At 39.5% G+C, this 17110-nt stretch overlaps 1 protein-coding gene across 3 annotated transcripts in view; it reads left to right on the top strand.

Moving 5' to 3' along the window:
- Nucleotides 1–13652, top strand: part of LOC146571374 (interferon alpha-inducible protein 27-like protein 1) — a 31289-nt gene extending 17637 nt beyond the window's left edge. The window contains exons 2-6 of one of the 3 annotated variants that reach the window (XM_085281284.1): nucleotides 6873–6991; nucleotides 11887–11915; nucleotides 13008–13037; nucleotides 13115–13276; nucleotides 13367–13652. In XM_085281284.1, the coding sequence (XP_085137410.1) occupies nucleotides 6876–6991; nucleotides 11887–11915; nucleotides 13008–13037; nucleotides 13115–13276; nucleotides 13367–13392 (363 nt within the window). In that variant the 5' untranslated portion in view covers nucleotides 6873–6875 and the 3' untranslated portion in view covers nucleotides 13393–13652. Of the gene's footprint in view, nucleotides 1–5878; nucleotides 6992–8868; nucleotides 9492–11886; nucleotides 11916–13007; nucleotides 13038–13114; nucleotides 13277–13366 lie in introns of those variants that run through there. The other 2 variants (XM_085281283.1, XR_014893234.1) reach the window with 2 other exon arrangements.
- The last annotated feature ends 3458 nt before the right edge of the window (nucleotides 13653–17110 follow it).

The following is a 17110-nucleotide window of genomic DNA, read 5'->3' as shown; positions in this document are numbered from 1 at the left end:
TAACCATCACTCCTGTGTGGACAGATCACATGGTTATAAACCAGGTAAAAATTGACTTCAAACGTTTGAGCTGTAGTGTAGATTGCAATGATACTGTATAGTTATCTATTACAGAAGAACATATACAAGTCTGAGGACAGGGAGACACTGTAAAAAAGTTATGAGCTGTCTTGCTGCAGAGAAAGTGGAGTCTGTCATCCTTGAAAAGCTCCCAAGATGGCAGCTGGCAGGTTGAATGATGCTCTGCCTCTGTGGTCAAGCACAGACATAGGCCTTAAGCAACCATGAGCCACTGATAAGCGTGACAGATTAGGAAACATGCATACAGTTCATTAGTTAGACTCCTATGAACCACTAATAGGAGAAAATGAGCACGCAATAAAGTGGACTTGTTAGGGAGAGATTGCCATCAGTGTTAAAACACTCCAACTCAATTTTTGATGACAGAAACAGCTAAAAAATGAGCGTTTTGTTGACACTGATGACAAAATCCTGATCAGATACAGACAGACACATGCATACAACACACACTACTGCTCAAAGGTTTGTGGTCAGATTCAAACTGTCGTCTTTTTAATTAATAATTTACATTTACTTTTAACATAATATTACATGAAAATGATCAGAAATGTTTTCACAGATGTGTGTTTAATGAATCATTTATGTTAAATCACCCATGATGCATTAGGAAATGTCTACACACATATACATGGGCCCATTTTTAGTAGCCATCACTGCTGTGTGGACAGATCACATGGTTATAAACCAGGTGAAAACTGACTTCAAACTTTTGAGCTGTAGTGTAGATTGCAATGATAGTGTATAGTTATCTATTACAGAAGAACATATAGAAGTCTGAGGACAGGGAGACACTGTAAAAAAGTTATGAGCTGTCTTGCTGCAGAGAAAGTGGAGTCTGTCATCCTTGAAAAGCTCCCAAGATAGGCAGCTGGCAGGTTGAATGATGCTCTGCCTCTGTGGTCAAGTACAGACATAGGCCTTAAGCAACCATGAGCCACTGATAAGTGTGAGAAATTAGTGCACTTAATGCAGCGGTCCCCAACCCCCGGGCCTCGGAAAGGTGCCGGTCCGCGAGAGTTGAGGCTCAGGTGTGAAATGTATGGTTTTCAGGGTTTTTATCGGTATTCAGAGTTATTTTGTTATCGTTTTTATCGTTAACTCGGTGTCCCTGGGTCTTTTCAAGTGTGTCATAAATAAATCTTCTTTTTTTCCGGTACCGGTACTAGTTTTATTTTGTTGTATTTATCCGCGACACCTTAAAGGCCGGTCCGTGAAAATATTGTCGGGCATAAACCGGTCCGTGGCGCAAAAAAGGTTGAGGACCACTGACTTAATGCATGTTTCCTAATTATATACGTATGAGCAACTAATAGGAGAAAATGAGCACGCAATAAAGTGGACTTGTTAGGGAGAGATTGCCACCAGAGTTAAAACACTCCAACTCAATTTTGATGATAGAACCAGCTAAAAAATGAGCGTTTTGTTGACACTGATGACAAAATCCTGATCAGATACAGACAGACACATGCATACAACACACACTACTGCTCAAAAGTTTGTGGTCAGATTCAAACATTCTTGTTTTAATTTTAAAATTATATTTGCTATAACATAAAATTAGGCAAAGTTTATCAGAAATGTTTTCACAGATGTGTGTTTAATGAATCATTTATGTTAAATCACCCATGATGCATTAGGAAATGTCTACACACTTATACATGGGCTCATTTTTAGAAACAATCACTGCTGTGTGGACCGATCACATGGTTATAAACCAGGTGAAATTTGACTTCAAACTTTTGAGCTGTAGTGTAGATTGCAATGATAGTGTATAGTTATCTATTACAGAAGAACATATACAAGTCTGAGGACAGGGAGACACTGTAAAAAAGTTATGAGCTGTCTTGCTGCAGAGAAAGTGGAGTCTGTCATCCTTGAAAAGCTCCCAAGATGGCAGCTGGCAGGTTGAATGATGCTCTGCCTCTGTGGTCAAGCACAGACATAGGCCTTAAGCAACCATGAGCCACTGATAAGCGTGACAGATTAGGAAACATGCATACAGTTCATTAGTTAGACTCCTATGAACCACTAATAGGAGAAAATGAGCACGCAATAAAGTGGACTTGTTAGGGAGAGATTGCCATCAGTGTTAAAACACTCCAACTCAATTTTTGATGACAGAAACAGCTAAAAAATGAGCGTTTTGTTGACACTGATGACAAAATCCTGATCAGATACAGACAGACACATGCATACAACACACACTACTGCTCAAAGGTTTGTGGTCAGATTCAAACTGTCGTCTTTTTAATTAATAATTTACATTTACTTTTAACATAATATTACATGAAAATGATCAGAAATGTTTTCACAGATGTGTGTTTAATGAATCATTTATGTTAAATCACCCATGATGCATTAGGAAATGTCTACACACATATACATGGGCCCATTTTTAGTAGCCATCACTGCTGTGTGGACAGATCACATGGTTATAAACCAGGTGAAAACTGACTTCAAACTTTTGAGCTGTAGTGTAGATTGCAATGATAGTGTATAGTTATCTATTACAGAAGAACATATAGAAGTCTGAGGACAGGGAGACACTGTAAAAAAGCTATGAGCTGTCTTGCTGCAGAGAAAGTGGAGTCTGTCATCCTTGAAAAGCTCCCAAGATAGGCAGCTGGCAGGTTGAATGATGCTCTGCCTCTGTGGTCAAGTACAGACATAGGCCTTAAGCAACCATGAGCCACTGATAAGTGTGAGAAATTAGTGCACTTAATGCAGCGGTCCCCAACCCCCGGGCCTCGGAAAGGTGCCGGTCCGTGAGTCGTTTGGTACCGGGCCGCGAGAGTTGAGGCTCAGGTGTGAAATGTATGGTTTTCAGGGTTTTTATCGGTATTCAGAGTTATTTTGTTATCGTTTTTATCGTTAACTCGGTGTCCCTGGGTCTTTTCAAGTGTGTCATAAATAAATCTTCTTTTTTTTGGTACCGGTACTAGTTTTATTTTGTTGTATTTATCCACGACACCTTAAAGGCCGGTCTGTGAAAATATTTTTGGGCATAAACCGGTCCGTGGCGCAAAAAAGGTTGAGGACTACTGACTTAATGCATGTTTCCTAATTATATACGTATGAGCCACTAATAGGAGAAAATGAGTACGCAATAAAGTGGACTTGTTAGGGAGAGATTGCCACCAGAGTTAAAACACTCCAACTCAATTTTGATGACAGAAACAGCTAAAAAATGAGCGTTTTGTTGACACTGATGACAAAATCCTGATCAGATACAGACAGACACATGCATACAACACACACTACTGCTCAAAAGTTTGTGGTCAGTTTCAAACATTCTTGTTTTAATTTTAAAATTATATTTGCTATAACATAAAATTAGGCAAAGTTTATCAGAAATGTTTTCACAGATGTGTGTTTAATGAATCATTTATGTTAAATCACCCATGATGCATTAGGAAATGTCTACACACTTATACATGGGCCCATTTTTAGTAACCATCACTCCTGTGTGGACAGATCACATGGTTATAAACCAGCTGAAAACTGACTTCAAACCTTTGAGCTGTAGTGTAGATTGCAATGATAGTGTATAGTTATCTATTACAGAAGAATATATAGAAGTATGAGGACAGGGAGACACTGTAAAAAAGTTATGAGCTGTCTTGCTGCAGAGAAAGTGGAGTCTGTCATCCTTGAAAAGCTCCCAAGATAGGCAGCTGGCAGGTTGAATGATGCTCTGCCTCTGTGGTCAAGCACAGACATAGGCCTTAAGCAACTATGAGCCACTGATAAGTGTGACAGATTAGGAAACATGCATACAGTTCATTAGTTAGACTCCCATGAACCACTAATAGGAGAAAATGAGCACGCAATAAAGTGGACTTGTTAGGGAGAGATTGCCATCAGTGTTAAAACACTCCAACTCAATTTTGATGATAGAAACAGCTAAAAAATGAGTGTTTTGTTGACACTGATGACAAAATCCTGATCAGATACAGACAGACACATGCATACAACACACACTACTGCTCAAAAGTTTGTGGTCAGATTCAAACTGTCGTCTTTTTAATTAATAATTTACATTTACTTTTAACATAATATTACATGAAAATGATCAGAAATGTTTTCACAGATGTGTGTTAAATGAATCATTTATGTTAAATCACCCATGATGCATTAGGAAATGTCTACACACTTATACATGGGCCCATTTTTAGTAACCATCACTCCTGTGTGGACAGATCACATGGTTATAAACCAGGTGAAAATTGACTTCAAACCTTTGAGCTGTAGTGTAGATTGCAATGATAGTGTATAGTTATCTATTACAGAAGAATATATAGAAGTCTGAGGACAGGGAGACACTGTAAAAAAGTTATGAGCTGTCTTGCTGCAGAGAAAGTGGAGTCTGTCATCCTTGAAAAGCTCCCAAGATAGGCAGCTGGCAGGTTGAATGATGCTCTGCCTCTGTGGTCAAGTACAGACATAGGCCTTAAGCAACCATGAGCCACTGATAAGTGTGAGAAATTAGTGCACTTAATGCAGCGGTCCCCAACCCCCGGGCCTCGGATCGGTGCCGGTCCGTGACTCGTTTGGTGCCGGTCCGCGAGAGTTGAGGCTCAGTTGTGAAATGTATGGTTTTCAGGGTTTTTATCGGTTTTCAGCGTTATTTTGTTATCGTTTTTATCGTTAACTCGGTGTCCCTGGGTCTTTTCAAGTGTGTTATGAATAAATCTTCTTTTTTTCGGTACCGGTACTAGTTTTATTTTATTGTATTTATCCGCGACACCTTAAAGGCCGGTCCGTGAAAATATTTTTGGGCATAAACCGGTCCGTGGCGCAAAAAAGGTTGAGGACTACTGACTTAATGCATGTTTCCTAATTATATACGTATGAGCAACTAATAGGAGAAAATGAGCACGCAATAAAGTGGACTTGTTAGGGAGAGATTGCCACCAGAGTTAAAACACTCCAACTCAATTTTGATGATAGAACCAGCTAAAAAATGAGCGTTTTGTTGACACTGATGACAAAATCCTGATCAGATACAGACAGACACATGCATACAACACACACTACTGCTCAAAAGTTTGTGGTCAGATTCAAACATTCTTGTTTTAATTTTAAAATTATATTTGCTATAACATAAAATTAGGCAAAGTTTATCAGAAATGTTTTCACAGATGTGTGTTTAATGAATCATTTATGTTAAATCACCCATGATGCATTAGGAAATGTCTACACACTTATACATGGGCTCATTTTTAGAAACAATCACTGCTGTGTGGACCGATCACATGGTTATAAACCAGGTGAAATTTGACTTCAAACTTTTGAGCTGTAGTGTAGATTGCAATGATAGTGTATAGTTATCTATTACAGAAGAACATATAGAAGTCTGAGGACAGGGAGACACTGTAAAAAAGCTATGAGCTGTCTTGCTGCAGAGAAAGTGGAGTCTGTCATCCTTGAAAAGCTCCCAAGATAGGCAGCTGGCAGGTTGAATGATGCTCTGCCTCTGTGGTCAAGTACAGACATAGGCCTTAAGCAACCATGAGCCACTGATAAGTGTGACAGATTAGGAAACATGCATACAGTTCATTAGTTAGACTCCTATGAACCACTAATAGGAGAAAATGAGCACGCAATAAAGTGGACTTGTTAGGGAGAGATTGCCATCAGTGTTAAAACACTCCAACTCAATTTTGATGATAGAAACAGCTAAAAAATGAGCGTCTTGTTGAAACTGATGACAAAATCCTGATCAGATACAGACAGACACATGCATACAACACACACTACTGCTCAAAAGTTTGTGGTCAGTTTCAAACAGTTGTCTTTTAATTAATAATTTACATTTACTTTTAACATAATATTACATGAAAATGATCATAAATGTTTTCACAGATGTTTGTTTAATGAATCATTTATGTTGAATCACCCATGATGCATTAGGAAATGTCAACACACTTATACGTGCGCCAAATTTTAGAAACAATCACTCCTGTGTGGACCGATCACATGGTTATAAACCAGGTGAAAATTGACTTCAAACGTTTGAGCTGTAGTGTAGATTGCAATGATAGTGTATAGTTATGTATTACAGAAGAATATATAGAAGTATGAGGACAGGGAGACACTGTAAAAAAGTTATGAGCTGTCTTGCTGCAGAGAAAGTGGAGTCTGTCATCCTTGAAAAGCTCCCAAGATAGGCAGCTGGCAGGTTGAATGATGCTCTGCCTCTGTGGTCAAGTACAGACATAGGCCTTAAGCAACCATGAGCCACTGATAAGCGTGACACTACTGCTCAAAGGTTTGTGGTCAGATTGAAACAGTCATCTTTTAATTAATAATTTACATTTACTTTAACATAATATTACATGAAATTTATCAGTAATGTTTACACAGATGTGTGTTTAATGAATCATTTATGTTAAATCACCCATGATGCATTAGGAAATGTCTACACACTTATACATGGGCCCATTTGTAGTAACGATCACTGCTGTATGGACTGATCACATGGTTATATACCTGCAACACATCTGACAAGTGCAAACAGAAAATGGAGTGATCCATCACAAACTTCAACAATTTGCTCTTTTTAATCCACACAATGATTTTGGTTTGTGCTGATATCTTTGGAAAAAGATTTCTTCACTGACAAGTTGGGATCTAACATCACAAACTGACATCTGGTGATACGATGTACCAAATAAAAATGGGCCTCAGTAGATGTCATGGTTCCCTTGCTCTCTTTTGCTGGCCTGCTTCTTTCTCTCTCCTCTTTCGGTGTATGCCTGTGTTGTTGTCCGTGTGCTTGTCTTTTTTAGGGGATGCTCCTCCATCTTCCCGTCCCTCAGTCACTTGTGAACAATCAGCTGATTACTCGCCTGTTCCTCGCGAGGTCTTCATGCTGGCTTCTAAACAACCAGATCATTGCAGTACCAAGGTAACGTATTATGCCACAGTCATGTCACATTTTCCATCAGTTCTTGCCTTTGAATTGAATAGAATAGAATAGAATAGAATAGAATAGAATAGAATAGAATTCAACTTTATTGTCATTGCACATGCACAGGTACAGGGCAACGAAATGCAGTTTGCATCCATCCAGAAGTGCTTTAGTGATATAGATATATTACAATATATATTAGCAATAATATAGATATGTGAGTATATTACAGAAATGGGTCTATTATGGTATGTTATAATGTACACGGTATGAAGTATGTTGTGAATATTCTATAACTATAAGTATGTACAGGCTGTAGTGAGTACAAGCTATGTACAGGATATGAACAGGATATAAATATGAAAAACTATACAGAATATGAAATAAATAACTTTACAGAATCTGGGATATACAGCTATACAGAAATGGGAACTATGCAAGTTGTAAACAGTTGTAGGATTAAAAATTATCGAATGTACAGAATGATTATTTACACAGAGCTATACAGTAGTGCAGTTAAGATAAGTGAGGGTGTAGATAGTTTCTACAGAGGCTGTATAAAGTGCTAGTGGTTGTGAGTGGTGGTTCAGTCCATGTTATTATTGTGTTTGAGGGTACAGTTGTCCATTGTGGGTGTGTGTATGTTCAGTCCATGAGTTTAACGTGGGTCAGATGTCAGGAGGCAGAGTTCAGGAGTCTGACAGCTGTGGGGAAGAAGCTGTTCCGGTACCTGGTGGTCTTAGTCCGGAGGCTCCTGTGGCGCCTCCCAGAGGGCAGGAGGGTGAAGAGTCCATGTGATGGGTGACTGGGGTCTTTGATGATTTTCCCAGCCCTTTTCAGACACCGCTTCCTGTAGATGTCTTTTATGGCAGGAAGTGGTGCTCCGGCGATGCGCTGGGCAGTTTTCACGACCCTCTGCAACGCCTTCCGGTCCGAGGCAGAGCAGTTCCCGTACCAGACTGTTATACAGTTGGTCAGGATGCTCTCGATGGTGCAGCGATAGAAGTTCACCAGGATGTCTGAGGACAGGTGGTTCTTCCTCAGAGTCCTCAAGAAGAAGAGGCGCTGGTGAGCCTTCTTGACCAGCTTGGAGCAGTTGGTCGTCCAGGTGAGATCCTCGGAGATGTGGACTCCCAGGAACTTGAAGCTGCTCACACGCTCCACAGCCGTCCCCTTAATGTGGATGGGTGGATGTGGGTCAGCATTCCTCCTGTAGTCCACGATGAGCTCCTTGGTCTTCTCGGTGTTAAGCAGCAGGTTGTTTCTGTCGCACCACTCAGCCAGACGATCCACCTCCTCCCTGTAGGCGGCCTCATCGTTGTCACTGATGAGGCCAATCACCGTGGTGTCATCTGCAAACTTAATGATGGTGTTGGAACCATCAGCAGGTCTGCAGTCGTGGGTGAAGAGGGAGTAGAGGAAAGGGCTCATCACACAGCCTTGTGGTACACCGGTGTTCATTGTGATGGTAGATGAGCAGCGGTTATCCAGCCGGACATGTTGGGGGCGGTTGGTCAGGAAGTCCAGTAACCATTTGCAGATGAGGGAACTGATACCCAGGTCTGTCAGTTTCCTGATGAGTTGTGAGGGGTGGATTGTATTGAATGCTGAACTGAAGTCTATAAACAGCATTCTGGCGTAGGTGTTGTTGTTGTCCAGGTGTGAGAGGACAGAGTGCATTGCGATGGAGACTGCATCCTCTGTGCTCCTGTTCCGGCGGTATGCGAATTGGTGGGGGTCCAGGGTGGGGGGGAGACAGGATTTGAAGTGTGCTAGGACCAGTCGCTCTAAGCACTTAGTGATGATGGGGGTGAGTGCTACTGGGCGGTAATCATTGAGGCAAGATGGGTTGCTCACTCTTTGTTTCTGTGCAGACGTTTCAGTGTTACGGATCTCCATGACCTTCTGTGACAGTGTCTGAGTGTGCCTCCAGACAACCTTCCCTACCTCTGCCCCGTCTCCTGGAGCCCACAGTGTTTATCCTGTATTGATAACTATCTGCAAATATACCTGTAAGACTTTACCACAGTGTCTCATCATCATTCTGTTGTTTTCATAACAGTACACTGTAGAAATAATGGACTGTGTAATAGGTATTGAGGTCATAGTGAATGTAGTTTATTAGTGTGTGTCGTAGTATGATTTTGTTGTTTATAGGATTTAAGATTAGAAAATAGAAAATAGTCCTGGGATGGGAACAAAGAACTGGGGTGCAGGGAAGTGGGGCAATTAACCCCAAACACAGGACAGTAGCAAGATTTACTGAGGGTGAGGGGCAGACAATTGCCAATGTACATTACCTTAAAAGGAGATGGGGGTCAGGGTGTCAGCACCCCAGGCCACTTTACCAGTGTTTTTCCATTGTGGGGGATTTACTGTAGAAATTGGAGACCAGAGACTATAACTGTAGCTGTTGTGTGAAACTCTTCAGATCAGCCTTTAGAGTAGGACTGCACAGGATGCAGTGTGCTGATCTCCAGATGCATCTGTAAGGAAAATGGGTAATAAAAGGATTGTGTGAAATTTGGAAACATCTCTGCGTGATCTCTACCAAGACAAAAAGAATCGGAGAGTCTCAACAACACTAAGTAGATATTCCACTAAATCTCATTTGTGATTTATGATAAATGTTACCGTTAATTATTTATATTTCTTTACGCTTCTGATTAATTTAGTAAAACTTCTAAACGATTTTTACTGTTGTCAGAAAATAAGACATTTCTAATTCTCTACAGACTTTTGAGCTGTAGTATAGATTGCAATAATAGTGTATGGTTATTGTTTATAGCAGATGAAATAGCAGTATCAGGACAGATACGAGAGAAACGCTCTCGTATTTTAACATTAAACTCATAACTTTCCTTTTTGATGGTTTGCGTTTGGCCTCTCAGGGCCACCGCAGTACAGCCCCCCCCCCCCCCCATTTTTTTTTAACTTAACCCAACAACATAGTTGGTTAAATTATACAAAAAAAAAAAATCATATGTGCCCATAAAAGAGGTCAAAATAACAGAACTCTACTCAAAGTTAACAACAACCAATACTGATACCTCAAACAAACTGACCTCACTAAAGAAGACAACGGGGGAAACTTAAATAGTGGCTGATCAGCCCACAAAAATCACAAAAAGGGGTAAAGCACACAAAAACCTAACTGAGACCAAAACCAGTTATTTATTATCCTGTAAATTAAACCTTATATTTAAAGAAAGACCAATGTGAATGCAGTGTTGTGTGTAAGCCTCTACACTGATATTACCACTGTGTGGCTGTAACTGCAGCCATCACATCGCCTGACCACGTTAAGGTGGTAATCTCTCAGGGGGAAAACAGAAAAACAAAACAACAAAAAATAAAATAAAATAATGCTCATCAGATTCTAACAATTCAAAACATGACATTTACCTTAACTGGATGACCTATATAATAAATATATTCTAACCCAACAATAGTACTTCACACTATTGCCAATATTAACAAAACCAAAAAGGGTAAGCCAAGTTATTTAAAAAAAGACAATTCACAAAGTCTTGAAAAATAGAAATAAAGAATAAAAATCCTCAATCCACTCTATAACAACAGTCTCCTGCTTCCCTGCAGATCAACACGTTCTCACTCCTAACTCGTCATATGTGCGACGCCCATACAGCATGTATCACTTCTCAGTTATTTATTGCACTTCTTGCTCGTCAGTGAGGCACTTTTAGTGCTTTATCTATTTTTGTGTGGGGACTTGTTATAAATCAGTCTTCAACCTTTAATCTCTCTCTGAAAATGACTGGGATTAAATGCAGTGTAATAAACTTTCCTGAACGTGTGTCTTGTCATGATCTCCAGTGCTGCCATTTCATAGGATCTCCTGTCCAGGGCTTCTCAGACGTTGGTTGTTTTTATAACTCCTCTCACCTTCTGCTCTTGTGTCTGCTGTGATAAGCCTTTTATACTCACCCATTTTATTTCCATTTCTGTTTCTCACTATTTTTCTTAACAAGATTAAACCAGAATCAAGGTATGACTCAAGTATGTGAGGAAATTCTACACTAATTGGTACCTGCGGTCTTTCTTCTGTTGCATACCACACCCCAAAGAAAGGGCACACATAATGCAGACACATTTTCAGTGACCCAAATAACATTCAAACACGCTCCGTATCATAACCTCCTTTTTGTTTGTGTTTATTTTAAGCAGTTGATTTAACATAAGGATTAAAATAGAAAGAACAATCCTTGAAATAACACATGTGTGTGAAATACATAATAAAAAACATAAAATAAATAAAATAAATAACTATGTCAAACCTCCTGAGATCCAGCCTCACAATCACTTGTTCTATGATGACTAAAGGAAGTTTATTTACTTCATAGACCCAGTGACGCCCATTCAGTTTCATTATCCAGGAAATAACAGCTGATGCTCACTTCTGTTTAAGACACAGTCCAATCTTAGGTTCCTCATCCTGAGTGGAACAATGGGTCTATAGAATAGAATAGAATAGAATAGAATAGAATAGAATGCCTTTATTGTCACTATACAGTTGTACAGAGCATCTCATACTCAGTGTAAACATGCTGGGGGGGGGGGGGGGGGGGGTACAGTTCTGCAGCGCTATGTACATATGGACAGTATTAACATGAGGAAAAACATATATATATATAAAATGTACAATATACAAGACGTAAGTAATATGTAATAAATAGTGTTATGTATATACAGTTGAGTATTGCACATGGAATTGGTATAAATAGTGTTATGTATATACAGTGTGAGTACAGCTGCCTTTTTCAGATCATCTCTACATTATATGAGTTGATGATTCTAGCATTACAGATAATGTCTTAATTATTCCAGACTGAGCTGTGGTGAGATCTTTTATTTTCTTTCTTGTGTTTCAGTGACAGCCTTAGCCATCACAGCCGGGCAGGTAACAAACCTATTTGCTTATTTATTTATTTTTGTCTCTAAAACTCATAAATACATATCAATACATGTATTCATTGTGAAGCATCCTGATGATCAGTAACCAAGTGTTTCTTCCTGAAACAATTACATGTAACTGTGCTGCAGTGAGGATAATACGATGTAGTATTAGGGCAAAGTTAAGAAAGGTATTATCGATCATTTTGAGAATAAAGTCAAAATGTGGAGATTACAGCTGTCTCAAGGCAAGCTGCCATGGTTGCTACTGTATATCATCTGAGTTGGTGAAACCGTACTTCAGAATTGGTTTTAGCAAGAAGGAAACATGAGCTAAAATAACCAGAACACAACTTTAAAATGCTTTTCACAGGAGTTTTAGCTCATGAGCTAAAACTCCCTGGTTTTAGCTCATAAACGCAGTGTGGTGATAAGTATTAGGTTGTACCAAAAAAGGGCTGGTAATAATAATAATAATGGATTGCATTTATATAGCGCTTTTCAAGACCCTCAAAGCGCTTTACAATTCCACTATTCATTCACTCTCACATTCACACACTAGTGGAGGCAAGCTACAGTTGTAGCCACAGCTGCCCTGAGGCAGGCCGACAGAAGCGAGGCTGCCATATCACGCCATCGGGCCCTCTGGCCTCTACTAGTAGGCGGTAGGTGAAGTGTCTTGCCCAAGGACACAACGACCAAGACTGTCCGAGCCGTGGCTTGAACCGGCAACCTTCCAATTACAAGACAAACTGCCAAGTCTTGAGCCACGATCTAATGGACAGATGCAAGGTTATCGATGGTTACATCCTCGTGCAATAAAGAGGTTGAATGTTGTATCACACAATGGCTGATCAATTTGTTTCACTAACTCATCTAAATAAGGAATTTTGTAGCAGAAACAGTAATTATAGCAGTTTGTTGTGGGACAGTAATGTCCATATCAACAACTTTTTTCTTGTGGCTCTAATACTCCATCGTAGCGTAGAGCCTCCCCGTCTTCTCTGTAGCTCAGTTACTTGATCTAAATCCTTGATCAGCTGTGTGCTGAGCTATGGCCCAGTTAGATGTTAATGTGTGTTCTTATGTTGTGTTATAGTGACAGCTGTGTGTACTGCTGCAGGAGCAAGTAAGCAGTTTATTTATCTTTAACTAATTTGAATCAAAGCCCGATCCATGTCTGATACATGTCTTGTCTTCCTGCAGTAGGTGCTGTAGTCACTGCTCCTGCTCTTCTGGGAGCTGCAGGTTTCAACTCAGCTGGAATAGCTGCAGGCTCCTGCGCTGCAGGCATGATGTCGTCTGCTGCAGCTTCTAATGGAGGAGAAGTGACAGCCGGAGGTGTGGTGGCTGTTTTGCAGTCAGCAGGTAAATAAATAATTAGATGTTTTATTAGGATTTTAACTTACAACAACATGCAAAAAGAAGAAGTTCATGGCTTTGGGCCTTGGATTCCAGGCCGGAGTTGTGTCCTCAGCCTGTAGTCTGACTTGGACGAAGAAAACTAAATCTTGTGGACCCCATTGCAGTGTGAGTGTGGTGGTTTCTTACTGGTCAATAGTAGACCTTACTACAGTCTTGTACGGGAGTCATTTTGAACCGTACGTAACATTTGACGTTTGTCGACAGGATTTTTATTCAGCATACAAAACCACCTGCCTTAGACTGATCAATATGGCTGATGAACTATCTGAAACCGTTAATATGGTGTGTGTGAATATCAAATAAAGTCTTATGAATCAAATTATGTCAGTCCTTCATGACATGTATCACTTGTTTTTTTTGGAGTGTTTTTTTTCTTTGTTTTTTAATTTTGTCATCCCACATGAAAAATTCCAAAACTGCAGATTTTAGACACTTTAGACCTAAAATGTATATTCATTAGGGGAAAAAAACATTCATTTGTGATAGTAAACGTAAAACAACCTGAAAGACTCCATGTGACAGTCAGAACATTGAGCTTAACAAGTAAGGTCCAGTTATTTGTTTTAACAAACATTTCAGGCACATCCTCTAGTCTATTTGTAGGATTGTTGGCTGTCCACTCAAGAAGTTCAGAATACAAAAAGCAGAATAAGAGATTTTTGACTACCCGACTTCTGTCTGTATTAAGAGTGGCCTTTGGTGTCATATTTCAGCTGCTGCATTGGTTAAGTGATTTAATACTTTAATATTTGAGACTGCTATTAAGCAGGTCAAAAATGAAGTTTCATGCTCATCTGAGGCTACATATATACAAACCCGATTTACTTCACACCAGATCATTTCTCATATGTAGGAAAAGGTAAGTTCATTAGATGAAACTTAAAGGATCTTTGGCTCACGACTTCATCTGGATGGTACAGCATAACCAGGTTAAGACATCTCTAAAAAATATATATTTTTGAGTGTTTTTGAGTGTTTTTAATTATTTATTTAAATTTTATTTTCCATTGTTCACTGTGGCCTGTTAAGCATTTTTATCAATATATATTTCGTTAAATATTTACAAGAAATCAGGCATTATACAGTGTAAACTTCAGTCCAGTGTGATTTGGATGCTCAGCAGAAAATGTAGCCAGATATGAGCTGGGTTTAGATACAGTTCAGATAAATTGGGAAATTCAAATTGTTACTGTAGCTGCCCACTTGGAATTACCACTCGTGACGCAGAGAGCTTCAACTGATGCAACTTTATTCTCTCCTCTTTAAACCACCGACAATATGGCACCGTGAAAACTATAAAGATGCACAAACAAATACCATTAAACATTCAAGTAGAAAGTGCAGAAATGTTCACATTTTACTATAGAAAATTATTTTGATTAACTCAAATAGTGATATTGACATAAATCAATAGTTTTTAAACTATTTATGTTACAGCATTTAATAAAATGAATTAACGACAACCTTTCTGTCTCTTAAATACATCAATTCAATTCAATTCAATTTTATTTATATAGCGCCAAATCACAACATAAGTCGCCTCAAGGCGCTTCATAGATACAGAGAAAAACCCAACAATCATATGACCCCCTATGAGCAAGCACTTTGGCAACAGTGGGAAGGAAAAACTCCCTTTTAACAGGAAGAAACCTCTGGCAGAACCAGGTTCAGGGAGGGGCGGGGCCATCTGCTGCGACCGGTTGGGGTGAGAGAAGGAAAACAGGATAAAGACATGCTGTGGAAGAGAGACAGAGGTTAATAACAGATATGATTCAATGCAGAGAGGTCTGTTAATACATGAGAAAGGTGACTGGAAAGGAAAAACTCAATGCATCATGGGAATCCCCCGGCAGCCTATGTCTATTGCAGCATAACTAAGGGAGGATTCAGGGTCACCTGGTCCAGCCCTAACTATATGCTTTAGCAAAAAGGAAAGTTTTAAGCCTAATCTTGAAAGTAGAGATAGTGTCTGTCTCCTGAATCCAAACTGGAAGCTGGTTCCACAGAAGAGGGGCCTGAAAACTGAAGGCTCTCCCTCCCATTCTACTTTTAAATACTCTAGGAACAACAAGTAGGCCTGCAGAGCGAGAGCGAAGTGCTCTAATAGGGTGATATGGTACTACAAGGTCATTAAGATAAGATGGGGCCTGATTATTTAAGACCTTGTATGTGAGGAGCAGGATTTTGAATTCAATTCTGGATTTAACAGGAAGCCAATGAAGGGAAGCCAAAACAGGAGAAATATGCTCTCTCTTTCTAGTCCCTGTCAGGACTCTTGCTGCAGCATTTTGGATTAGCTGAAGGCTTTTCAGTGAGTTTTTTGGACATCCCGATAATAATGAATTACAGTCGTCCAGCCTGGAAGTAATAAATGCATGAACTAGTTTTTCAGCGTCACTCTGAGACAGGATATTTCTAATTTTAGAGATGTTGCGCAAATGGAAGAACGCAGTCTTACATATTTGTTTAATATGTGCATTGAAGGACAAAAATGACTCCAAGGTTCCTCACAGCGTTACTGGAGGCCAAGGTAATGCCATCCAGAGTAAGAATCTGGTTAGATACCATATTTCTAGGCTTTTCAGGGCCGAGTACAATAACCTCAGTTTTATCTGAATTAAGAAGCAGAAAGTTAGCGGCCATCCAGGTCTTTATGTCTTTAAGACATTCCTGCAGTTTAACTAATTGGTGTGTGTTATCTGGCTTCATGGACAGATAGAGCTGGGTGTCATCTGCATAGCAGTGAAAATGTATGCTATGTCTTCTAATGATACTGCCTAAGGGAAGCATGTATAATGTAAACAGAATTGGTCCTAGCACTGAACCCTGTGGAACTCCATAATTAACCTCAGTGTGTGAAGAAGACTCTCCATTTACATGCACAAACTGGAGTCTATTAGATAGATATGATACAAACCACTGCAGCGCAGTACCTGTAATACCTACAGCATGTTCTAATCGCTCTAATAGGATATTATGGGCGACAGTATCGAATGCTGCACTAAGGTTTAATATCAGGGAAACAATCGTTTGCAATCATTAACCAACCTCTTTCTGCTTCCAAGGGTGCTAATCATGCTGAATCAGCTAGCCAACCTCCTCCATGCACATCTCTTAGCCAGTCTTTCCACACCACAAACAAATGACATGCATATACAATAAAAAACGAATTCAACCACATTGAGTAAACTTTCAAAGTTATAGCATGTGACAGATAAATAAAATACATCATTTTGCATGAGTATTTTCAAATTAACGTTTTTACTCACTCTGAAGCAACGTGTTTGTGTCGTTCCACTGAGAACAGAACAGGAAGTCTGACACAATAAAAGAGGAAGTGCTAAGGTACTCTTCAAAATAAACGCGCAAAGTAAAGTGGCTTTGCCGGCATTTACAGTTATTGCAGCAGAGTACACAAGGCAGGAACAAATGAACACATGCAGCATACCTAACAGCAATAATGCTTTGCAAAAATAGAAGAAATATAGACTATGCAGGTACAATGAATAGATATGTACTTGTATATGTAAATCACTCTATCTATCTATCTATCTATCTATCTATCTATCTATCTATCTATCTACACATACACACACACACACACACACAAATACACACACACAAATACACACACATACATATATACACATATATGATGCAATTATACAGATTACTAGTAGAAGAAGAATGAAACATAGTGCAGTGTTTGGGTGTTAATAGTAGCAGGTATTTAGTATTGCACACTGATATATGTAAAGACCCCAGTGTGTTCATATG

The sequence above is a fragment of the Mchenga conophoros genome, linkage group LG7 (genome assembly GCF_057382185.1).
Source record: "Mchenga conophoros isolate Kocher_MC1m ecotype Shallow Benthic linkage group LG7, M_conophoros_male_GT1.1, whole genome shotgun sequence".
NCBI lineage: Eukaryota > Metazoa > Chordata > Actinopteri > Cichliformes > Cichlidae > Mchenga > Mchenga conophoros.
This window is presented reverse-complemented; position numbering and strand designations above follow the sequence as displayed.